General features: G+C 37.1%; 2 protein-coding genes across 3 annotated transcripts in view; both read right to left on the bottom strand.

Annotated features, from left to right (window-relative positions):
* The window catches only part of LOC126369398 (tubulin alpha-1A chain), a 32,879-nt gene extending 21,583 nt beyond the window's left edge, over positions 1-11,296 (bottom strand). The window contains exon 1 of the mRNA XM_050013794.1: positions 11,186-11,296. Coding sequence (XP_049869751.1) covers positions 11,186-11,188 — 3 coding nt within the window. The 5' untranslated portion in view covers positions 11,189-11,296. The remainder of the gene's footprint in view (positions 1-11,185) is intronic.
* A 7,625-nt stretch (positions 11,297-18,921) lies between these two features.
* The window catches only part of LOC126369401 (phospholipase B1, membrane-associated-like), a 40,243-nt gene continuing 32,183 nt past the window's right edge, over positions 18,922-26,981 (bottom strand). For both annotated transcript variants that reach the window (XM_050013798.1, XM_050013797.1), the window contains 4 exons: positions 22,796-23,012; positions 22,047-22,192; positions 21,268-21,436; positions 18,922-20,645 (listed from right to left, as the gene is read on the bottom strand). In XM_050013798.1, the coding sequence (XP_049869755.1) occupies positions 20,470-20,645; positions 21,268-21,436; positions 22,047-22,192; positions 22,796-23,012 (708 nt within the window). In that variant the 3' untranslated portion in view covers positions 18,922-20,469. The remainder of the gene's footprint in view (positions 20,646-21,267; positions 21,437-22,046; positions 22,193-22,795; positions 23,013-26,981) is intronic.

Raw genomic sequence — 26,981 nt, 5'->3', positions numbered from 1 at the left:
GCAGTGTTGTGCCGTTCTCAAAGTGGGATCATTCTCGGCAGAAAAAGGCGCTAAAGTTATGTAAAAAGAACTTTATTACCTAGCCTTTAGACAGATAAACTAAGAGAACAAGAAAGAACAATATGAAGAAGAAAATCAGCCAGTGTCCTAACTTTTAAAGAGTTTTTAAAACGGGAACATTCTCGGGATTTTTTTATGTGGTATATGATCATTTACTATTGTGTTAATACTACTGCTCTCAGGTGGAAAGATGCTCGTCGTAATCAAACAATTCAGCAATTCTCTTGAATAATGTTATATCTTCATAAACAATGTTAACTCTCCAACTCTTCATAGCAGATTCCCGCAACCGAACAAAATTCCCGCCACCGCCTTTTAAAAAGGCGGGAAAACGTTCCCGTTTGAAAAAGAAGAAATCAAAAATAAAAATAACAGAAATAATATGCCAGTTCCAAATTAAAAATAATAAAGTCGTGACACAGATTCACGACTTTATTCCGTCTGTTATTAAGTTATATAATCTAATAATAATAAAATAAACATTACGAACCCTAACACTATAAGTACCTATAATTATGTACCTACATTATTCGAACTGTTGTTAACACTGTTGAAGTACCTACCTACTCATAGATTTTTACCAGCAGCATTATAGAATCTTTATTTTTGCTTTCAGACATCTCTCGTCCTGGCTCAATTTCTTGAGGTTCCCCTTCATGCTAAGATTAACGATTAGTAAAGCCATAATTTAGAGTAAGAGTTTATTAATGACCGCCAGACATTTTTATAGTTTCAGCCTAAAAGGGCCATGTAAACCAACCATGTATCAACCATGGTATAAGAAGACCAGGTACGCTCAATCCTATGAGAAGCCGCCATTGCTAGCCCATTGATGACGTAAGTGTTACCATTAAATTGGTATCTCCAACATTCCAAGGGCGTAAATTTTATTATTGAAAATTAAGTGAATTACTGACTAATGTATTTAATACTGTATAAAAAATATTAAAACTGTAAGTAAATCTTTTACTAAAAGTTCAAAATTTCCTTGCAAAGTAAATATAAAAACATCGGGCGTGTAATAGCGTGGGTGCTTAGTGCATCTTGGTTGAATGTAGGTACCTCTAACTAATTAGGAATAGTCGTGATCTTATATTATGTTTAATTAAAAAAAAATATCCTTACTTTTAGACTCTTAGATATCCTTAATACGTTAAATGCGCTATCATTTCCTTTGTGAATCTAATTGCTAGACGCACGCCATGTCATATATTTTTCAGATATAGACAATAATCTGTGGTGTTAAAGCCTATTATTACATGATTGCACGTAACAGAATCACGACCCGTGAGGTCAACGAACTACCACTAATTTCCTTCTGCTGGCAACACAACAAAAAAAGTAGAATAAAAAATATAAAAAGGCAAAGACGCAGCGCATGCAGCCTCGTGGAGTCATGGCCAAGGTTTAACTTTTGATGAATTGCACAGCGGGTGACTCAATTGTGCTACTGAATTTAACGGTGACTGAACAAGTTTGGGTCAATTTTCTTAACTTTTCATTTGATTGTCGACATGTATAGGATGTCCGTAATCTTTTGTGGTTTGGAGTGGCAGAACTAAAAGTTACCAGAAGACAACTTGCAACTACACTTGGGGTTCACAGTGCTAAGTATAGAATAAATAATAATACTACGTACAGAACGGACACTCTCTACTCCGCACCAATTAGATTTACCTAATACACCCGCTGGGTCTCACTTTAGTCCAAATGGACATAAATAAGCGACGACGTGTATGACAAATGTTTACTAGCCTATTGTCGATATCCAAAAACATCGGGTATTTGACTGGGTCTAAAATAAATTATAAAATGCTAATCTACAAATAGAAGCCAGTCTAAGATGGCCAAAGTACAATCACATTAATTTTATTTATGAATTAATTAACAATGAGTGCGTTTGACTACTTTAATGACGTCACAGGACAATATTTCTATAGAGATTCCAAAGAAAACGTTCGTTTTGAAAAAGTATCTCATTTGAATAGGTTGTCAAGTAGCCTATTGTTCCCAATTATTGAACCTATGTTGTGTAATACCAATCAAGAGTAGGTAGATTATACATATTTTATACATCATTCACAATAAATAGTTCCCGTAAAACTGTTTTCATATTACCATCAGCTGAAGCGCTGTGTAATTTTTTTTTCGTATTAGCATGAAAGCACTTACCTACATAATAACACCTACGAGTAATACGTAGTTATTACGTGTGGCATTACCGAGGGACCAGGCCTCCCCAGTCCCCATACGATGACGTCATGGCACTCCCTGCCCCTCCCGAAATGACCCAATAGCTATCTGAAAGCTATTTGGGAAGATACAGTTTCCAGGCGACACTTTATTTAGCCTTGATTTCGAGAATGTTCTCTTATGAATACAGTTAAGCTTGATGCAGACAGAGTCAGGAATTTGGCGCTCTGGCTTGCATGTCCGATTTCAAAGCTCTAAGTGCATCAGCCTTTAAACATAACAAGTGTTTCATATAAAATGTAGACTTAAACCCAGAATAGAAATGGACTTATTAAACTGGTATCTTGGTTCCGAAAACATTTGTGTTCGCAAACCGTGAAAATGGCAAAGTCCGTTGTAGCCGTTTTTAGTAATATATAAATGAAACTTTTAGATTAGTTTAAACTACTTACTTAAGAAAATTCAAAAGTGTAGAGTTGATATCATAAAGTTACATGCTAAGAGTTAGGTGCCTACCTATATTTCAACTCTATAAATACTATAATTAGCTTCATATGATAATACACAACAATTTAAAAAGAAATAAAATAGATTTTCTACCTAGTAGATACCTACCTAAACGCAGCTATCAAATCAAAAAGTTATACATTAACATCACTGTCAAACTGTACCTATGTTGTACAGTTCTAAGAAAGCTTAAAATGTAATTTGTGAGAAGCGATTGTCTGTAAATGTGGTTGCAGACATGTCTATAATAGCCCGTATTATTCATGCCCGGACTTTTTGTGGGATGAATCACAGTTTGAAGAAGCGTGCTCCGACAATAATATGCTGCAAATAAAGTAACGCATCTTGCCTGAAGAGCAAGATATTCGGTATAATTTAGCAAACAAAAAGTTACACCTTCAGCAAAAAAATGGTGCTTTTCTTAGGTCAAAACAGTGAGGAAAAGCACTTTTTATTGTATTGTGAGACAAAGTAATAAAATAAGAAGTTTTAAGTTGTTTTCTAATTGTCAACGTCTTGCTTGATGAGATGATGATGATTATGTTTAGCGACAATAACATAACATTTCATTGAATTGTTATAAATAGATGTTTCTCAATGCATTTATGGTTTAATTACATTCATTATTGGTTTAAATAAGTCAATAAAACTGAATGTTGACACAGCTGCCACTGCGCTGAAGCAATCAATATTTTGTTCATGTCTGAAACTTGATACGGGAGGAAATTTATATAAGTTATTAAATTGTCAAAGAAATATATCGTCATATAACTTTCATATTAGTAGGTCCAAAAGAATTATGTTATTAAAGTTTATTTTTATTTATTTAGTTTTGTTAACGCATATCTTTATATGTACTTATCTATACACATAGCACATATTGTAAGAGAAAATACGAACAAAGGATTTCGTAGACACATAACAATTTAAATTATTCTAAAGTATTTCCTGAAGTTTTTGTATTATGAAAAAGTAACAGTATATATACCTAATTGATAATGGCACCCATCATAACCTAGAGCTAACTTTTTAATTACCCTCTGTGGTGTGGTCAACCAGTTCAACCACCTCTTATTGTAACAGCAACCCTCGGAGGGTCACGCACTGACCACACCCTGACATGTTTCTAAACAATTATTTCGATAACCACTATGACTGTTTATAAATTGACAAAAGCTATGGGGTGTATTGGGGACTAATATTGTTACTGGAAGAGACCATTGACCAGTAGCAAATTAGTTTTGGTTTATTAAAGCTACTTTAGTCAGGTATCGAACGTAAGTTCTTTCTTTTTTGTTATAGTCATATCGATGTCATATTTTAACAGCCTAGTATTACAGCCGCCGTGGTCCAGTGGTTTGAGCGTTCAGCTCACGATCAGGAGGTCCCGGGTTCATATCCCGGTGGGAACATATCACGAAAATCACTAGATCCCTAGTTTGGTTAAGACATTACAGGCTGATCACCAGATTGTCCGAAAGTAAGATGATCCGTGCTTCGGAAGGCACGTTAAGCCGTTGGTCCCGGTTACTTACTGATGCAAGTTAGTAGTCGTTACATGGGCCTTTGGCGGCTTAATAGTAACCCTGACACCAGGGTTGATGGGGTTGGTAATTCACCTCACAACCCACACGATAGAAGAAGTCTAGTATTTGGTCATCCAGAAAATTACTGCTATGCCATTTTGTTCATTTTGATACGAATTCCGAAAAGATTATAAGCAGATTATCTCGAACAAAACTGAGCTCAGACGAAACCTTAGAGTGGTTAAGCAATGCCCGTTCAATATAGTATGGTATAGGGTGAATCATGTAATCGGATAGCATCCTTGCCCCATCTACATTTCGCCCACGATCATCGCACAGCCTGAGCGATGGTTTACCACTCCAGGGCTGACTGGTTGTACGTTAAACAATTAAGTAACCCACGCTAAGTTCATCGGAAATTACATTTAATTTCCTTGTTCGGACTTTATCGAATTACGTCCGTCATGCCCGTCTTCAATACACGACGTCAATTTAAGAAATAGTAAATGTTCATTAGGAATAGTAGTCTAAGTATTTAATGAAGCAGATTCCAGGGTCCATATTTTATGAAATTGCCATAAATTATTTATAAGTACTTACTTAACTTACGTGTAATGTGCTCGTTTCTCATAATTTGACTAATTTGTTTAAGAAAATCGAAAGTTTCACTTTTAACTTAGTTTCCTATCAGTTTATTCTTTATGTGCATTATGAGCTAAGTTCTGAGAAAAATATAATTCAGACATTTAAATGTTTATTATCATCATCATCATCAGCCGTACGACGCCCACTGCTGGGCATAGGCCTCCCCCAAGGATCTCCACGACGATCGGTCCTTATACTAAGTCTTAATTTCCGTGTTCAAGTTTTTCTTTTCTTTGCACTAGAAGCTTCTGTCTATAAAACGAAATCATCAGCGAACTATTTTAATGCAAATACGAAGTTCTGAAATAATAACAGATTGAAATTACTGGCCACTTTCTGCCTTTCACTGCGATAGAGGCATTATCACTCGCAATATCGCTGATTCAAATTCGATGCACCGCTGCAATCCGCTGGTGCAACGTGTTGAATGGAAATGAATAGAATTAGACAAGATATAGGAAATGTTAGATTGTTGTTTGCAAATCAATACGGTCTTACCAACACGGTGAGATAGCCATCATTGAAAAGGTTTGGTTCATCTCCTTTTATTCATTCTTTCACCATGTCCTGCCTAACATAATGAACTATTTAAATATACTTAAAATTATTTTTTGAAATCTTTTTAATTCTGATTTTAAGTATCGAATATCACCGTAAAAAGTAAACAAATAAAATGAATAATAAAATACATTAAATACTTTTTGGCCAATTACAAAAAAAAAGGTGTTCGTTATCCTCCGTTCAAGTGAAAGGCACATAAAAATATAAGTCAGACTTCAACCTGTGCCCGGATACTGCGGATCAGGCTGATTTGAGCAGAGTACCGTTACTTCAATTTATACGGTGTTACTTGCAGTGCAGCTTTGATTTTACTTTATTGCATTTTATGCCATCAGCTCATCAACTTCAAACACGAAATCAATCTTACACATTTATCTTTCGATACAGTTATTTGATTACATATACAATTAAGTAAGTACCAATATATTTTCTTTTCTTTGAAAAAGTGTATTTCTGAGGTGTTTTGTTTATTTCCAAATTGTGAATTGCGATTTCTAATAGGTAGAATTAACCGTACGCTAGGTGCTTCCAGTAAGCCGCTTTAGTTCAGTGTGATCAAATAAACGACAAAATCTTTCTTAAATCCCAGCAGCTCAGTATTTGTCCACTTTTATAGACTTCCTAGGCCAAAACGTTTTAAGTTCCAGAGCAAATATTTGTGAAGAAGATTATAATTTAAGAAAGCGTTCAATCAATAGCAGGAGTTCTTTTGACGAGGCGACGTACTTGCCCCAATAGGAGTTGCAGATTATGGTACTAAACTCGATATTTAGATGGACATAGTCATAACATAGTGACGAAACCCACATTCCCGAGAAATGCATTTTCGGAGGTATGTGACCTAACCTGTATTGGACTGGTTTTCCCTTCGCGGGTTGGAAGCTCAGACAGGCAGTCGCCTCTGCAAAAAACCGGACCTGTCAAATCTTCAGGTTAGGTAAGCGGACCCTGTGAATAACGGGATAATGCTAGGGAGATGAGATGGATATAGTCATCTATCTGCGCAATACCAAGTCTCACAGCAAAATCACACGGCAGTCAAATCATGGCTGACTTTGCTAACTGAAGTTACTGTATTTTTTGCGAAAGTGATTTGTGTCTTATTGACAATTGTTAAAGGTGTAATTCAGTTTCTACAAAAAATGGAGATACGTCAGTTCACATCAGCGACGAAATGACTCATAGCGTTCGACTACTCTGATAGCGCTAAAAAGGTAGCAAAAACAATATGTAATAAAAACATCAGTCGTGTTACAACTGTATCTGTGATGTGATAGCGAAGTGATAAGTGATAAACAACATTTTGACATGTCATATCACAGAAGGGTGGACAGTGGCCTACATTAGGTGATAAAGTTTTGTGATCGAAGGGCGAAGGGTGATTACCAACTGAAAAATTACAAATTTTGGTTCATGAGGGATTCTCCAGGCTACGTTCACCAGAAACAATATAGATGGCTTGTACAGCTTTAACCTGATAATTACCTATTTTCTCATTACTCGGGTACATAATTATCCAAAGTACAATGTAATGGGAGAAGAATATATCAAAATAATTGTTGCTTGATATTTGGATCACATTATGTACCTATAGAATTATGTTGCTTTGATCAGAATAATGATGGGTGGAAGATGTGTTGTGGCTGGGTGTAATAAAAAGGGTCACCCTTAACCCTTTCACGGACAGAGATCATGGGTCATTGATGGTTCATAATAGGTAATATGACACCTTGGAATCGGAACGTCATTAGACGTTCTGTCCTTGAAAGTGTTAATACCCAAAAACAAAGATAAAGATGCATATCCATGTTGCGTATTAGTGGAGGTGTTTGGGCTAGTGCCCGGGATCAACGGCTTACCGTTTGAAGCTCGAAATCAACTTACTTTTTCGGACAGTTAGGTAATTCAATGCAATGTTCTTGCCAAACAAACAACAGTCTCACAATGTGATTTTGATAATGTCCTCATCGGGAATCGAATGCGAACCCCCAGATTGTGAGCCCAACGCTCTAACCACTAGACCATGAAGGCTGTAATGTAGTGTGCGTCAAGCTAGCGGCCTCAAAAAAAAATGGGCACGAAAAAATAATTTGACCATACCAAAAATTAGTACTCTTATTGACAAAGTAGTACCTGTTGTAAAAAAATTAGGTATTTTCAAAACGTCAAGCCAGCAGGATCAAAGAACTGCCTTTATAACTATGGAACCGTTGAAGTACTAATTTCGGTATTTTGCAGGGGGTGAGTACTATTTCGGTACTAATTTTTGGCGTTTAAATCAAAGCGAAAGACCTTGTCGTTAACTCTCGCCAAATTTCGCTCACCGTCAAGCTAGCAAGTGCAATAAAACATTGCTATAAATCCAGAACCGTGATGGTACTAATTTTTTTACAACAGGTACTATTTTTTTCAATAAGAGTACCAATTTTTGGTATGGTCAAATTATTTTTTCGTGCCCATTTTTTTTTTGAGGCCGCTAGCTTGACGCACACGTAATGTATGTATGTAAATACTAATAAAAACAAACAAAACGTAATTGCAATTTTACTACCAGCTATCCAAAGACTAAACAATCGAAACGTGATAGTCGTTTAAATTATGGTAAATAATTAATGCTGGTCATTTTCTCATGAACTTGCATGTATGGAGGTGATGGTTCTATGAAGAGCGATTATTATTCTATGTGTCCACATACGTCGTGTTCTAATGACACGATGCGACTTGTAATGACAGTCCTATGTTAGTTCTACGCATTTAGTTGTGTTCAAAAATACATAAATTAAAAATTTTAAAAAGCCCCCGGCCAGACAAAAGTTCGCAAACAGCAGACCAGCTCAGTGGTTCCAGAAGACATTAGTGTTTCAAATGTCAGATCTCACATATGCTTGCAAGCAAATTGAGCGTGTAACATTCCTATCACACCTAACAAACGACCTGATGATTTTGAAGACCTGAACCGATATCCACCAAACATAGCTAAGAACACTCTCGACTAATATACCTTTCAAACAAAAAAAACAGCATTAAAATCGGATCATCCGTTTGGGAGCTACGATGGCACAGACACATTAACATTTACACACACACACACACACACAAACACACACACCCTTCGTTTTTGCGTCAGGGGTTAAAAACAATAGTGTTGGGCTGCTAAAAAGACTCCTAATACGTCCCACTCCTTGTCACAGTTCTCGTCTCAATCAACCGGATGGAGCACATTTCACCATGATGGTCTAATACAGGTTAGCGATGTTTTACGTCTAGTCGTCGGGATCAACGGCTTAACGTGCCAACCGAGAAGCCCGGAAAAAATCTAACAAGTAAATGCGTGGACATGCCGGGATAAAGCATTTTATTATTTTTTACAATCCACAAGAGAAGTATCAAACATAACATTAAGCTCACGAGCACATTCCAATTGGCTAGTCAGAGGTACATCCATCGCAAGACGAACTTAGTACCGACACATCAAAGAGCTTTCTTTTAGACCAACGTGATAGGCGACGAGCCGTATCGCTGTCTATAATGTAATGAAAGCATCAAAGTCTATACTAATAACAAAATTAATCAAAAAAGCAACTAACAATTAGGTTCATCGAGTCACATTATCATTGATTAGTGGTCAATCTGATACCACATCATCTTATGTAGCTTCCATATTAGGGTAAGCGTGTCGGTTGTGGTCAAATTACGTCGCATTATAGAATTTGCTGAGCACCCTGATTAGGCCACGATGAAGCGTGACGATCTTGTCAATTCGAATACAATTGGATATCGACCGAATCGATTTGATTCGATTGATCGGTGGTGCAGACCAGACGTTTCGGTTCAATTATTGACAGGTAAAACAATAGGTATATAATTAATTAAGTTGTAAAGTACTAAGCTTAGAAATAAAGTTGGATTACAAAGAAGTTAGAATCCAGACAATACTGTATTTACTTGAAATAGATGACGGCAACGTATCGACTGAAATAGAAACTTTATTCCTAATAAACTAAATAATTCTATTAATAAGTATGATTAATGATTCTGATTCTGGAGAAATAATATTTTTCTATAACCGTAACGTGAATATTTTACACCATAACATAAAGCTGCATCGTCTCAAGATCATGCCCTCACCGATATTTTATAGTGTAAGTATATAATCAAAACTGCGTGGTTGTTGTGTTGTTTTCTTGAATTACATTTTTGACACAAAAATCACAAAAAGCTCACGGAAGATAAATATTTCCGTGGCAAAGCTAAGGCGAGGCGCAGCGGAATATCCTATTTCGTACCAATCGCCCGTTTGCACGGAAAGTTGCCCATTTCACTCAGCCCGCCTTATCCTTGAAGAATATTTTTTTTATCGTAGGGATGGGTAAAAGTCGAGATTGCAGACATTCGAATCAAAATTTGAATAGATATAGAGTACTCCAGATAAGAGGTAAAAAATGTTATGTTATTTAGTAAAAGCCGTTGTTACATAATAAGCGTTGTTGTTTATTTATGATGTTTATTGCTTGAATAATTCGAGATTTATTTAGCTTTCTTATAATTAATAAAATTAACAACACCTATTCTTCTGCAGGTAGTGAAATAACCGAGAAACTTACTTAAGTTTCGGAGTAAAAAATAAAGAATTTTGTTCTAGAGAACGAGCCAATAAACCTAAATGTTCTCCCATCTCTAGGAAGGCAACGAAAAGCTGTTACGTGACTTAGACAATAAGTTTTGTTTCTTTTGGCATTTTATACTTTTAATAAGTAAAGAAGCATAAAGGTCTGACACTTTCATGTGAAATATTTCTTTTAATGATGTTTTGAAAATAAATGATACCTGGTTATTAGATAGCTAGGTATTACTTATAATTTATACGTATTTTATTGATTACTTACTTATATGTTTTATAAATGAATTGCTTATTCCTATTTTGAGAGTTAATCGTCATACGTGTATATTGTTAAAACAAATGAAATAAAAGTTTTTTGTTATAGCTCATTGGTGTATTATATTACTACGAGTATAGTACATTGACCAAATTGGAAATGTCCTTAGAAAAAATACGATCTACTCTGAACCGGCGTGCGTGTATAAAACGATTGATGAATGTGAAGGAAGCAAGAGAAGTGAGTCAGGATTGAAGCAAATGGAATTCTATAGTCTCTCCTTACCCCGGTGGGAAATAGGCGTGATTTTATGTATGTATATTACTATAGTCATTGATGTATATGTTAGTATAGTAACATTATAGTACAGTAAAATATATCTAGTCTAATCTAGCTTATAAGAACCCACTGCTAGGCAAATGCCTACAGCTTATTACTTACAAGGTTAGTTGTTAAGTGCCGTAATCTGATCAAATCTGTACTTTTTTGAGTAACGCGAGAATAGTAATCTTCGTGAATATGATATTGGTACGTGACTTGTAAATTGAATTTCATATGTAATTGCTTAATAGTTTTACCTGGAGCTTTTGACGACTTAATTAAAACAGTTTTATTTTCTTCAACTGAACTTAAATCCTTATTAAATCTGAATTATGCACTTAAATAGTTGAAGCTTACAGATATTACTTTTCCCTAACCTGAAAAATGTTTTCAAAAGTTGGCAAAACGTTTTAAAAGTTGAAGTCCTGAAATTGTTAGTTGAAATACCTGTCTTATAGTGCTTCTGAGGGTCTGAAAATAAGGGTTGGTACTCACCATGTTGTCTGGTGGTTTTGAAGTAAAGTCGAGTGGTGGGTGAGGAGCGGGGGGCTAGGCGGTTAGTGAGGCAACGCACCGGGCCAGACTGTGCGTGCCGCGGCCTGCCACCGCGATTTATACCGCGCGCACGGACTATTCTGGTCAATAAGCAGCTGGAAAAGAAAATTATAATTACTTAAAATAAATACTTAATCTTCTTCTAATATCGTGTGGGTTGTGAGGTGGATTACCAACCTCAACAACCCTGGTGTCTGGTTACTATTGTTGTCGTGAACCATACATAATCATGTAAGGTCACGAATTATTTGAATTCTGAATCACATTCCAAAACTGAAATGTGTCATAGTTATATGAATACCTATGTGGCAAAATACCCATAAATGGGCAACATGCCCATAGCTGTCTAAATATAGGGTAAAAAACCCACGATGTTAGAATATGGGATTAGAATGTTTCATAGTTATATGAATACCTATGGGGCAAAATACCCACAAATGGACAACGTGCCCATAGCTGTCTAAATATAGGATAAAAAACCCACGACGTTAGAATATGGGGTGAAACTGTCGTGAACCATACATAATCATGTAAGGTCACGAATTATCTGAATTCTGAATCACATTCCAAAACTGAAATGTGTCGTAGTTATATGAATACCTATGGGGCAAAATACCCACAAATGGGCAACAATTGTGCTGCCAAAGGCCCCTGACATGACTCATGTAACGACTACGTACTTACATCAGTAAGTAGTAACCGGGGCCAACGGCTTAACGTGCCTTCCGAAACACGGATCGTCTTACTTTCGGACAATCAGGTGATCAGCCTGTAATGTCCTAACCAAACTAGGGATCACAAAGTGAGTTTTGTGATATGTCCTCTCAGGGATTCGAAGAAGAAGAAGAATACTTAATGTGGGACTTTCCAGGCTCCGTTTCTCTTAAACAATATAGATGGCGCTGTACAGGTTTTCGTTCGCTTAACCTTCTAATGTCATGGATAACAAACATAGCATCTTTTATCTTTGTTTTTGGGTATAAATGATGAGCCTTTTTATTACACTCAGGCACAATTACATCTTTCATCCATTATTATTCCGATCAAAATAAAGAGAAGCAACATAATTCTATACCTACATAATGTGATCAAAATATCAAGCAGCAATATTTTTTGTATATGCTTCTGCCATTAAATTGTATTGTCGAATAATTATGTACCCGAGTAATGAGAAGTAGGTTATCTATCTCGTTTCGTTTTCGTTGTTGATTTGATTTTGATTCGAAAAACGAATTAATTAAAAGTTCAGTGTACCGTGAAATAATGATAAAATAATAGTCTGTTGAATAAGCTGCTATAATTTCTTTGCGTTTTCCTGAATTATTTCCTCGCTCTATTCAGTTCAAAACGATCGTTGAGCGACATAGATTCCACTTCGCTCAGAATAATCATCTGGATCGCACACTGTAGTATGTCCAGACAGGGCTTGGTTTTCAGTCCACTTTAGGCTATTTTCAACATTGATACTGCTGTGCTGACTAATAAATTTTCGTGACTAATTTAAATTAGACTAGAATTACGAATTTTGGCACGAAATATGTCTAGTTAGCTGTTAGGGATAAAGAGTCAATCGTTGATGCATTCTTTCGCAGAATTCTATTTTTATATTGTTTATATTGTGTACAAGTTATAAACTAAACCACAGAAAGATAAAAAATACAAAAAAAAATCCAACAAATTAACCGATTTTGAAATTTACAGAGTAGACGTAGGTCTTTATAATTATAAAAGTTTTGACTGCGAACTTTATCGACACATGTAAAATATAATTATAATGTTTTATCTTTAGTTACTTATCTTTTATCTTTACATGACAGGAGTAATATTACCTGTACATACATACATACATACATAAAATCACGCCTATTTCCCACCGGGGTAAGAATATTACCTGTAGTTATTATATGTAAACGCTCCTATTACCGCCAGGTTAAGCTATGCTCTGATTACCTCTCAGAAATTAAGTACTTCTGTATTTGCTAGTGCAGCTTATTTATTTTATTTGAATTGTTATGACTGTCTTCTGCTAAATACATCAAGAATTTTTAATTTTGAGTGAATATTTTGGATAAAAAATAAATTTATATCCGAAAACCCACTTTTCTCTATTACCGCCACAAGAAATGCGGTTTCTTTCTATTACCGCCTTTGCTGCATCGAATACCGCCAACCAGATATCTAACCTAGTTATTCAGGTACAAAAAAATACTTTATTTTAAAAAATGGTTGTTTTAATACCGTATTTTTACAACGGTTAATGTAGTTAATAGATACATAGATAGGGCACTGTCTCTCAAAATACAGGTTCACCTAGTTTGAAAGACAGCGTTCCAACAAAAATGTAAAGAAACTGTTTTCAATAAACTTTATAATTATTTTTTTATTAAATGAATAAAATTATGACATAAACTACAGAAAAATCTTTTGGTTTCTTAGATTTATATACATAATCGACGTCTGTCTCTGTCCGTCCGTCTGTCTCTGTCCGTCCGTCTGTCTCTGTCGCTCCGTCTGTCTCTGTCCGTCCGTCTGTCTCTGTCCGTCTGTCTGTCTCTGTCCGTCCGTCTGTCTCTGTCCGTCCGTCTGTCTCTGTCCGTCTGTCTGTCTCTGTCCGTCCGTCTGTCTCTGTCCGTTCGTCTGTCTCTGTCCGTCCGTCTGTCTCTGTCCATCCGTCTATCTCTGCCTATCCGTCTGTCTCTGTCCATCCTTCTGTCTCTATCCGTCTGTCTCTGTCCGTCCGTCTGTCTCTGTCCGTCTGTCTGTCTCTGTCCGTCCGTCTGTCTCTGTCCGTCCGTCTGTCTCTGTCCGTCCGTCTGTCTCTGTCCGTCCGTCTCTCTGTCCGTCCGTCTGTCTCTGTCCGTCTGTCTGTCTCTGTCCGTCCGTCTGTCTCTGTCCGTCCGTCTGTCTCTGTCCGTCCGTCTGTCTCTGTCCGTCCGTCTGTCTCTGTCCGTCCGTCTGTCTCTGTCCGTTCGTCTGTCTCTGTCCGTCCGTCTGTCTCTGTCCGTCCGTCTGTCTCTGTCCGTCCGTCTCTCTGTCTATCCGTCTGTCTCTGTCCGTCCGTCTGTCTCTGTCCGTCCGTCTGTCTCTGTCCGTCCGTCTGTCTCTGTCCGTCCGTCTGTCTCTGTCTGTCCTTCTGTCTCTGTCCGTCCGTCTATCTCTGTCCGTCCGTCTGTCTCTGTCCGTCCGTCTGTCTCTGTCCATCCGTCTGTCTCTGTCCGTTCGTCTGTCTCTGTCCATCCGTCTGTCTTTGTCCGTCCGTCTGTCTCTGTCCGTCCGTCTGTCTCTGTCCATCCGTATGTCTCTATCTGTCCGTCGGTTTCGGTCTGTCCGTCCGTCTCTGTCTGCACCGTACCGTACCTAATAATAGAATAAATGAACGATTCACAAACGAGTTTACGTTCTTGAATAATGCATCACCCTGTATATAAATTATAAGAGGGAATCTATGGTGGCGGTAATAGAAACATGTATGTAATTTCTGTGTTTCAATTTCCGCCACATAAAAATTAGCGTTAAGAAAACAAATAAATATTCAAAATGAGAGCTACGTATATAATAACCAGTTTCAAAGCATATTTTAATGAATACATTAAGTATTTAAATTAGAAATTCATAATTACTTCAACTACTTGTTCATACATTTCTTAAAAAAATACATTAACTTATATGCAGCACAGGATACTTGAATTCCACCAAATGTGTGGCGTTAATAGATTTTAATATAGTTCATGAACCATACTACAAAATGAGATGATAACATTATGAATGATTGGGCATGTTACCTTAAATAACTAAAAAATACAAATATCATACAAAAATCGATAGCCGCCATAGGTGGCGGTAATAGAACCAAACTACAAATGTATGCTTCTATCACCGCCACATTTTAAAACTCAAATTAATCATTTAAAACTAACACAAATATCAAATATAGCATGCTTTCTCATTTCTAAAACGTACTAAGAAGTAGTTACAATTACTAAAATGAAGAAAAATGTTTCATAGGACACAAAACCTTAAGAAAAAAATGTTGTATGCTTATGCATTTCAGTAGTGACTTGTATGGAGCGCATTGCTTGCGCGGACACTGCACACTTACAGACCAATCATAAATTAGACTGTTGTTGCCAAAGCTCAGGGGTATGCTCGTTTCATGGTCAATTAATACATGTATCTTTTGACATTTGAATCAAATTTCTATCTCAGACACAATTCAAAATATCCGTAATTTAAAAAAGGTGGCGGTAAACGATGTCGATTTTTGGGTGGCGTTAATAGGAGCGTTTACCTTAACCGTTGTTGCTGCACCGTCCCGCATCCAAGTTTTTTTTATGGCTGATTCCCGCTAGTGGTTGCCTGGAATAAACTGCTTCAAAGCAATAGGGCCGCCCATTAGTCCTGTTGCTAAATGTTTGTATGTTTTGTTTGTGTACAATAAAGTATATTTGATTTGAATCTAGTAGTTTGAGATAAAATATGGTCGCCCTATTCAAAGGGTTGAAATGAATGAAGCAGGGAGTTGGGATGGCCCTCTCAACCTTGACCCTCAGCGCTGGTTGGACTGCTGATGTACTTATATACAGGGTGTTAGTGGCACCGTAACAATAGTAACCCTGACACCAGGGTTGATGAGGTTTCACCTCACAATCCACACGATAGAAGAAGAAGAAGTAAGACACCGTAACGAAAATTTTGAGGGATTATTCAGACCATGACTCGGAGTTCATTTCAAGTGGAATTTTCCATCGCAAAAGAATAGAATTGAAAATAATTTAAAACACAAAAATAAACATGAATTTTGCGACGAAAAATTCCACTTGATATGAAATCAGAAACATGAGCTGAATCGTCCCCCTCAGTATTCGGTGCGGTATCACTAACACCCTGTGTTAATAGTGTTACTTACCTATAAGAGCGCAAACTTTGCCACACCACATAATACACATTACACTACTACTAGTGAGTAGAATAGAATAGAAATTGTTTATTATAAAAGGACGCCATATACAAAGACAAGACAATAACATCACTAGTGTCTACTCTTATATATAGGCAAGTAACGCTATTAACGCTATGTAGTGTAGATTACACTATACTTACTATTGTACTACTACACTACACTACTCACTATGCGTAGTTTCACACTAATATTTTAATTTGTGGAGGTAAAACGTATTCTCTCTTTTTATTAGCATTCACTTTTAAATTAGTATTATTTAATATTAACTCTCTCTTCTTCTGTTGTATTGGTTGTGAGATAAATGACCGACCTCATCAACCAGAGCACCTATTGAGACGCCAAAGGTCTATGGCTCATGTAACCACTACATACTTACTTAAGTAAATAATAGCCTTGATCAACTACTTCTCTAATTGTTTCTCTTACCTACTATATTAGACAGCTGATTTGTTTTCTTTCCTAGATAGAGAAATATGTTTTAACGCTCTTTTGGTTTTATGTATTAACGATCTTTTGAAACGCCCGTGTTAAAGTGCAAACAAAACACTTCAGGGGGCAAAAAAGGCTACATTTAATCATGTAAAAAGCAATATTGCTATTTGACGTTTGTTGACGTTGCGCTCTTATTTGTACAATGCGCAAATGTCAAATAGCAAAATTGCTTTTTAGATGAGTTGTTTCGATGTGGCATTTTTAACCCCCCAGAGGCACCTCGTGTCGCCTCTTTTATATTGCCGTGCCCTTGCAGGGCGTCACATGTACCTTCTTACTATGTTCCACCTTAAATTATGTCTGTGACATGCAATAAATGAATATGAAGGGCCCATTTCATTGATTCTAATGTCCTGTGACAAACTGAGCCAATCAGTTTCAAGAAATATAGAATTAATATGAGAGCAACATGTGAATAATTGTAGTTATCTGCAGAAACCAGAGAGCACCGTCTTAGTAATGATTGTATCTCTGTATGTAAAATAAACATTGGACGCAATCTCGTCAATCAGTAGGCACAGAAAGAAATGGATGCAAGCAATTGACTTTATTACCTACAGTCGCCATCTGTGCCTGCCATATCGATTGGCCCACTTGTGGGCGTGATATATCGATACACTAATTTACTTGAGCTAATTGGGAAAATGCCTAAACGAGAAGAATAATATCTGTTTTTAGTCTGTTGGGGCCTAACAGATTACGAAATATGTAGTTACTAAATACGTATTCAATAAGCTACACTCGTTTCATCTTAAAGCTTTTTAAATGTAAATACATTACTATTTTTACCTTATATTATTACTTAATTACCGTACAGACAGTCAGAGAGGCAGTCGCTTCTGTAAAAAACCGGACCTATCAAAATTTTCAGGTTAGGTAAGCGAACCCCGTGAAAAACGGGATAACGCTAGTGAGATGATGATGATGATTACTTAATTACCGTATTTACTTATCTATTTCTTATAGGTACAGAGATATAAATATATTGATACTTACGTAATTATGGTAGTGATGATGTTGAAGGAAATTTTATGCTATAAGTACATTTCATTTTTCGCGAATTCTATAAAAAGAAACAACGCGTTGATGTCTTTTATATGCAAGTATTTTGCCGTCTGGACTGTTTAAGAATATTGTCATTAATATTTGAAGTATTAGGATTTAATTCTATAATAAAATGGATTCTCATAGCATGAAATCGAACATCTTCTATATTTTAATTTTGGTCTCAAATATGTCGAAATAAGACCTAAAGATGCTCCAGACAAGTCAGTGATCCATAACCGTAGGATTGGTCGGGATCGACTGAGCAACGGTCTGTGAAATTACCTCCACATCATCATATATTCTACCAACTATTGTCTTAGATTCACAAACGAAGATGTAGACAATACTACGGGCTCAGAATGAAATGTAATATTTTAAGATATTTAATTCCGTAAACAATAAGACCAGACTAGACTACTGCGAGATTTATTAAAAAAAATAATTACTTAATTGAAAGAAATCTAGGTTTTGTTGAAGAAAAACACATCAGAATGTGATTTTTCAAAAAAGGCGCTTAGGCTGACGATATGTAACGAGTTGAGTTGCGATTTACGTTCCTGGTTCTTAAGAAACTGCGAATATACGCTTTGGGTAGCGTTGTTTCTTCTGTTAGCCTATTTGTGACAGGCAGGGTTCTCCTGTAGGGTTTGCATCACAACCGAATTATATTGAGGGTCTCACCAATAAACGCAGAGAGTGCTATCTACGTTATATTATTATAACCCACGATGTAATTCGCGTCGCGCACGGCGTGCAGAGCCGGCTGGCTTACATTTAAGACGATTATAGTATTTTATGCAACAGTTGTATAAGAAGGGTCAAAAAATGCGAGTGGCGTGAGTTGCGATGTGAGCCTTGGCGAACATCGCAATAAGAGACGCCACGAGCATTTTTTGACCTAGTTATACAACGTTGCATACAATACTTTTTCTACGACGACGTAATTTTAAATGAAACAAAAATTATACAAAGAAAAATTTTATTTATAAAAATTATTTTCCAACGCGCGGGAAAATGGCGGCAAATGTATACTTTTTTTTTATAGTATATCTATGGCACCAAACAAAGTAAAGGTGCCAGTTTCCAGGTCAAAAAAAAAAACAACAACAATGCTTTTTTGGCGACATTATAGTACAGTTACACTTTGTAAACAATGCTTTTACACTTTTTCAAAGAGTTTAATTATGTATGTACTTATATTAGACTTTTTGGTTATTTAAATGCCAGATTAAAGTAGAGGAGTAGAAAAAAATAATAAAAGACACCGTATTATTTTATTTGCATTTAATATATGGTAACATTTTGCAAAACAAATATTTCAAATGTGATATGTAGTTAATGTACAATTAATTTGGAAAAAAGTATAACGATACTTATATAAAATCTCATGGCACGCATAACACCAAAACAAAAAAATATGTTTATCTATAGGTAACTTTTTTTATACTAAATCATTTTACAGATACCCGTAAAACGCAAATCAAAATTAGTTTATAAGCTTTTTGGTTCGTTACACTATAGCTATGTTAAAATATTAAATACATATTTTGAGCAACAATATTTATTACTAAATAGTTGTACTTATCTATTTCTTGTTTTGTAGGTAACACATATAGATGAAGGATTCTCATAAAGTGATTGAAAAGCCTTAGAGCCTATAGGAAGAACCATGTGTGAGGCGTGGGCGAAATACGATCACACTATCGTTTTACACGTTAAAACCCCTTACAAGTAACACAGGTAGCTTATGTACGGTCACGAGTACTATATGCATACACTTTGATACCATGTCACATTAACTTTTTCGACAAATTGACCCGTAAGTCTCATTAAATGTCAAATATGTTAGTGCAACAGGGTTCTAAAGTGGGTATATGATATTGTTCATGACTGTACAATCTAAGAGCAAAAGTTCAGTCACTGAGCCCAGCGAATTATTTGTAAACAGTGGTGAAATTATGAACCATTAGTTGTCAAAATTATAAAATTTATGTTTTTGTAGGTGTTTTTGGTCTATTACAGAAACGACATGCAACCAGGAGGTCTTAAGTGTAACCGGTTAATTTATTACTTTGCAAGAAACTGATTGGACTTTTGCAGCTTATCGTACTTACATTGCGCGTAAAATTACCAACCATTAATTATCTCTTTACAAAGTTCTGGCGTCTATCATAGAACACAATCATTTTGTGAGGTGTTAAGATCGTAGTAAGTGGGCCGTCACATGCCACGCGCGTCTATTTGCCATTCCTACTACGCTATTCGCATTAAAAAAAGGTCCTGATGAAAACGACAATATTGTAAACTGTAAACCTATTGCAGATAACAAAAAGCTTTATGAACCTAAAAGAACCGCCCCATTATCATCTGACACAAACCAAATTTGGAGAGGTATGACGTCAAAACTACGCGCCATCTTGGCTCCCCGTAAAGAGGTAGTTATTAGAGTTCCTCGCGGTGAAGATGTAAAGAGCCTCCCTGGAGAGACAGTGGAATATATTGAAGAGCACAGGATAGCTGTTGTCTACCATAACACAAACATAATACCCAAACTAGTTACTTTTATGTTTTAGAACCATGTCGCATTAACAAAATCTTAGTAAATGTCAAATAAGTTAATGCGACGGGGTTTTAATAAATATTTAAAGGCGTTAAAACAAACAGATCACCTCACTCAAACCCAATTTAAACTTAAATCTTGTCTCCCGTGGGGAGAGGTCTGACGTCATAACTGTGCGCCATCTTGGACTCCTGTAAGGAGGTAGTTCTTAGAGTTCCTCGCGGTGAAGATATAGGGAGCCTCCCTGGAGGGACACCGGAATGTACGCAGGAGCACAGGGGGGCTGTTGTCTGTCTTGTTGCCCACGGGCTCCAGCAGATTGTTCCACAGGAGATTTGCCGCTGGAATTAATAAGACAGAATATTTTTCTTAATAAATAAGTAAAATAATTTTCAACACGGCTTCGATTAGTACGAACTAAGGCTACTCCACACGTATAATAAGACTATAGAGTATTTGTCTATAGAGTGTTTGTTTGCTGTGGAGCAGCATGGTAGAGTATGCTCCATACCTCCTCCGGTTGATTGAGGGGAGGCCTGCAGTGAGACGTATGTTATGTTATAATTATTTGTCGTCTTAATAATTGAAAAATATTTCGAATCAAGTTGAATTTGCCTTGAACTCCTTATAAAATACCAACGCCTTATAAAATATCGCGCGCAATCAAACTCTTGAACGCAATTGCTTATCTTGATGGATATCAAAGTATATGTAATTTGAAATCTCATTGAATGAAACTATTATTTTTAAATATAAGTACGTCTATAACATACGTAATCTGATAAACTGCCAGTAATAAAAATACTTTTCGTTCATACAAAATCGACTTGACACAATACGGTTCATCGCGTATATGCGTGAAGGATTTGACACCACGCGTAGCTGTAAGTTCTCTTCTGGTGATTTGTAGTGCATATACCTAATTAGGGATTATGGGCGTGAGTTGTTAATGGAATGTATTACCTAAAGCATGCCCCTTCTGCGAGAAGTGGAAGCAGTCGTGCGTGATGTATGACTGGTGGATGACGAGTGACAGCGGCCGCGTGGGCGGCAGTGGCGCGTTGAACAGGCGCATGAACGGCTGCACGACCACTGTGAAGTCCTCCGTCGTGTCGTAGCGACCACTGTCCACCTGGAAGGTGAAAATCATATAACACATAACATAAGCTCACGTCTACATCCATCGCAAGAATTAAGGCGATTCTCACACTGCCCCGCATGATGCAGCGTAGCGCGTGGATGCGTGTTCTTCCGTTGCTTGTAAGTATCTCCGTTTGTATAGAAAACACGCACAGTCTAACACACAGAAAATGCATCCACGCGCGTTCATGCGGATGCATTTTCTGTGTGTACTCTAGCTAGCATTTGATTTCGTACGGACAGAGAGGATCATGCAACATGTTGTCAGTATAGAGTAACGGTCTCCGTGGTTCAATGGTTTGAGCGGAGGACCCGGGTTCAAATCCCGGTGGGGGGAAATATCACAAAAATCACTTTGTGATCCCTAGTTTGGCTAGGACATTACAGGCTGATCACCTGATTGTCTGAAAGTAAGATGATCCGTGCTTCGGTAGGCATGTTAAGCTGTTGGTCCCGGTTACTACTTACTGATGTAAGTAAGTAGTCGTTACATGAGCTATGTCAGGGGCTTTTGGCGGGTCAATAGTAACCCTGGCACCAGGGTTGATGGGGTTGGTAATCCACCTCTCAACAACATAGAAGAAGTATGGAGTGGAACATACCAACATAGTCTCCGCTTTCTGATAGAGGCGCGCCATCCTGACGAGGTCTTCCAGCTCACCGCCGCCGCGGTGGAAGCACGTGCAGAACAGGGAGTGCATCATGCGACACATCAGCGGTCGCAGCACGCGCACTGATACTGACACGTCTGTAACAACGCAAACATCATCATCGGTCGTTTAGCGGCAAGATCTAGTGTGACCAAATCCCTACATATATTTAAAACTCCTCCTCTAGACCAATCCGTTCGATCAGCTCTAGCGTCTTTTTGGGAGGAAGCTCCATGATCTCCTGGGGATCCATTATGTGGCTTTTACTGTGTATGAGAGCCTCACAGCTGCATAGCAGGTGTAATGTCGTCTCATCCTCCTTTAGATAGAATCTGCATAAAGGGGACTCGGTCAGCTCCGTTCCATGAAGGTGCTTGTTGAGTCTGCAATGCCCCACGAGGGCCCTTATTAACATCCTTACTCGCAATCATGGTATCAGAGTTACTATAGAGCCACCATAGGCTTAAGTCGAACACTTTCTCATATTCTACTGGATGAAAAGCCTGGGTAAAATAAAATAGCTTGCACTACTTTCTACTTTTTCCATGTTCATTCATTTTAGATAAAACTGTGAAAACTCACTCATGGTAGCTAGCGTTGTAGTAAATGATTTAGGAACACCTGCACTTAGGTACGATCAGAAAAATATATACTAAACCGTCAAACTTGTTCATTTTCACAACAGTAAAAAGAACGCTCACCTAAAACCGGTACTAAGTTGATGATCGTCCTGGGCAGATGCGTGTGGAAGTAGTCTAGAGCTTTGGCCAGCTTCCTGGCGTGGGCGGTGGGCGACCACGCCACGGGAGACAGACAGGAGGCCGAACATAGATCGTTGGCCCCGATAAACACGGTGATCATCTTCCAGTCCTGGGCGATATCGATGTCCGATGACGAACGCATGCGAGCCACTAGGATCTGAAAAATCCAATAGTAAGCCATAAGCAGAGAGCATAGAATAGATAATAATATATATCTACTTGGTTCCGGAAGTAGCCTTTTTTTGACGTGATTTATTGTAGATTTGCCGCAGATGGCATTAACTACTTGGCCGGACAAATGAGGAGCGCTGAGGGCTTTCACCCGGTACAAAAATTTAGACAACAGGCCTGAGGGTGCCCAGTTGAGCGCGAACCTCGGCTCAATCAATGTTTGTAAGAATTAATCGTCTCTAGAGTGTCGATAGCGATAAGCGCTGAATGAGGGAAATCATCGACCACGCCGGCGTCCTGAAGTAGCGTTGCCAGGTCACCAAACCTAATAGTCGGACATTCTGGATAAAAAAAGGACACTAATTAATTATTAGGCAAATATTGTAAAATAAGTAAAATCCGGCTTTTTGTGTAAATCTTATTAAATTCTGATGACATAAAAAAATTCATTGATGAATTATGATGATGATGTATTCTATAGTATTCAGTGATCAGCAGCGTATCTAGTTCGAACGACTTAATTGTTTTTCATTTGAAACCAAAGAGCAACACGGTGTCCGTGTTAAAACTCAAAAGAAACACGTTGTTATTAGATTCTATATATAGATTGTATCTTAAACTAAGATGGATTGCGAAGAGCTATTAAATAAAAATAAATAAATCAACAACTCCAATGCGATTACTATATCTAACAGGTTTCGTCACGCGCAGCCTTCATGAGCTAAGACGAAAACTTTCCATGACGAAGCTTTGAGCAAAAGTAATAATGCTGATTACTAATGGCCAGAGATATAGCTTCTATTGTGTTCTATGTAATTTTCCATTTTAACGGAGTCGTGAGGGATATATCTGCGCTGACGTCGCGAACTGACGTACCTGAATTTTTTGGCGAATCAGATTTGCACCTTTTGAAATTGTCAATAAGACACATATTATTTTAGCAAAAAAATGCAGATACGTCAGTTTGCAAAGTCAGCCACGATATTACTCGCCGCAAAATCTCGTAAGCGCGACTCGTGTCTTGATATTCGAATCTTATACAAACAGTAGGTAATATTGGTCATGCTCATAACATGACGTGGGGCAACAGCTGACCAAATAAGTATGCATGGGTTTATGACAAACTTCCTCAATTATTCGACAAATAAAGTTGCATTTCGTTACATCCTTTTGCAACTTGTTTTTTAGAGTTCCGAACCTCAAAAGAAATCCGAAACCCGTATATTTTCAGAATGGGATCTATCCAAAAGGGATAAAAGTACTTACTTTCAACTTTATCAGCCACCAATCAATGCATAACATAACATAAACAGCCTATATACGTCCCACTTCTGGGCACAGGCCTCCTCTCAATCAAACGGAGAGGGTATGGCGCATACTCCACCACGCTGCTCCAATCAATAACATTTAAACGATCAAAACTTTTTAAACATACATGAGGAAGATTACAGTACAATGGCTTTTCTTACTCTACAGCAATTCAAACAACACAATCCAATTTGTTAAACAAAAAATAACTTTAATAATACGGTGAGCTTTTCAAATGATCATTTCACTAACATTTTGACTGTTGACCTAGCGATGCTATGCTCATTACCACGTCAAAAATTACGATTACAACTTATGATATGAGATCGTGACCCATTGTGAATACAGTCATGTGCTTGATGCCAACAATAGATGTCATATCATGTTCAAAAGACTGACGATCTATTATGTTTTCTAAGTGATGAAGAACAAAGTAACTATTAGGCCATTAAACGAGTTAAAGTAATGCCCAATTGGCAATAGATCATATACTTCATATAGTTTTGTAAGAACATACTTGTTTGAAGATAAGTGAGAAATTATAGATATGGGTTATATTGCGCGTTTTTGACTATTTGTAGTCACGCCACAGTCACAATGCTACCTTAACGATGTCCGTAAATTGGCGAATATGATTCACATATTTCGTAAAAACTTCAAGAATGTGTGCTGCAACATTGTGGAGCATTTGTTTCGTAACACGATGCAGTTTTGGATGTACTTAGATGTAGGATTGCAGGTATCTATTGCGTCGTGAATGGGTTTTTCGTGTCTCTTTCTATGAACAAGTGGGTTTTCTGTGTTTGTGCAACAAACGCATCCGGATATTTTAGGTTAATCGTTTCAAACGACAAATCGTGCGGTGTCAGTACATGCTTACTACAATAAGTACTAGCCGGAACTAACGTGCCTTCCCAAGTACGAAATCACCTGATTGTTTTGGTGAAATACTGTAATTGGCTTTCTGTTGCTATTTTAAGTCTATTTTGTTTTGTTAGCTGTTGGTTTGCCTTTTGGCCGTTGTAATAAATAAATAAATCTTATTTTCTGGAAATCAGGTTTGTCAATTTACAATATCCTAACCAAGTTAGGGACAGTCTCACAAAGTAATTTTTTTGTTAAACATGTCACCACCGGGAATAGAGACCTTATTGATGTAAGTTAGTAGTTGTTACATGAGTCATGTCAGGGGCCTATGGCGGCTCAGTAATAACCCTGACACCAGGGTTGATGGGGTTGGTAATCCACCTCACAATCCACACGATAGAAGAAGATCGCAAGCAGGACCACGGAACACGGAGGCCGTTGTTAGAGAGTTGAAAAATTGATTTAATTATCTATATCTCCCTTTTGCTCTTGTTTTTTAGATGTTTTTGTAGCATCACAAAACACCAATGTAATATTGTCTAATGTTACAACAGTATAATTTACGATGATCGGTCTTTAGTTGCGGTACATAAACTCGCGTGAATTGTTTCAGTGCTCATTCGGAACAACATCACTTATTAGGAATAACTGTATACAACGGTTCCACTGCTGGCGATGAAGCGATAAACAATTTCAATATTCCTCACAATGTTGCTTTAAAAAGTTGCCTCAAACGAACCTACTTACATATTATATTAACTTTGATTTGGAGATATTGACATGAGCAACGAATATTGAAACTTGGTAGTTTGGTAATTTTCAGGGCAAATAGGTAAGATTATGCCTCAATGCAATCCACTACGACTAAACATACACTCGTTGATAAAAAATAGAAAATCTTGTCCACTTAGACTCATCAGAAACTAATTTTTTTTACGCTTCTACTTTAATTTATTATATTTGTTTAAAAAGGTATACACAAAAGTTTGTTATTTTATTTATATCAACATTACTAATTTAAGAGCCTATCTCTTGTCGGTGAAGCATTCTCTATGCTACTTTTTAGGGAAAAATAGGGCAGTAGTTTCCCTCTTGCCTTCTGCCCCCTTCTCTCTTTATTATATAACATGTAAAAAAAATGTATTCTCGTTTGTTTATTCCCGATGGTAAGCTCGCAGTCGCACAAGTAAATGTACAAAAGTTACGTGATAAATTATTTAGTTAGGCACTTTATCGGCTTTTTGTCTTGTCCTTTCGAACGCGATTAATTATTTGTAAACATGTTGCTTACATACTGGTTGCTACCAGTAGCAGCAAGATTAATGTTGTAAGAATTTCGAGGATTAGATGAACATTTTAATATACTTTACATACCCTATGTATACGTAGGTATGTACATATACTATCTTTATATACTATTTTTAGATTATAAAGATGAAGGATGGAACGATAATTATCGCTTAGGCTTTTCACAATATACAGAGTGCTAGTGACACCGTAACGAAAACTTTGAGGAATGTTTCAGATCATGATTCTGAGGTGTGCGTCAAGCTAGCGGCCTCAAAAAAAAAATGGGCACGAAAAAATAATTTGACCATACCAAAAAATAGTACTCTTATTGAAAAAAATAGTACCTGTTGTAAAAAAATTAGTACCATCACGGTTCTGGATTTATAGCCACGTTTTATTGCACTTGCTAGCTTGACGGTGAGCGAAATTTGGCGAGAGTTAACGACAAGGTCTTTCGCTTTGATTTAAACGCCAAAAAATAGTACCGAAA

The sequence above is a fragment of the Pectinophora gossypiella genome, chromosome 9 (genome assembly GCF_024362695.1).
Source record: "Pectinophora gossypiella chromosome 9, ilPecGoss1.1, whole genome shotgun sequence".
Taxonomy (NCBI): Eukaryota; Metazoa; Arthropoda; class Insecta; order Lepidoptera; family Gelechiidae; genus Pectinophora; species Pectinophora gossypiella.
The sequence above is the reverse complement of the archived record's forward strand: the minus strand, read 5'-3'. Positions and strand labels throughout refer to the sequence as shown.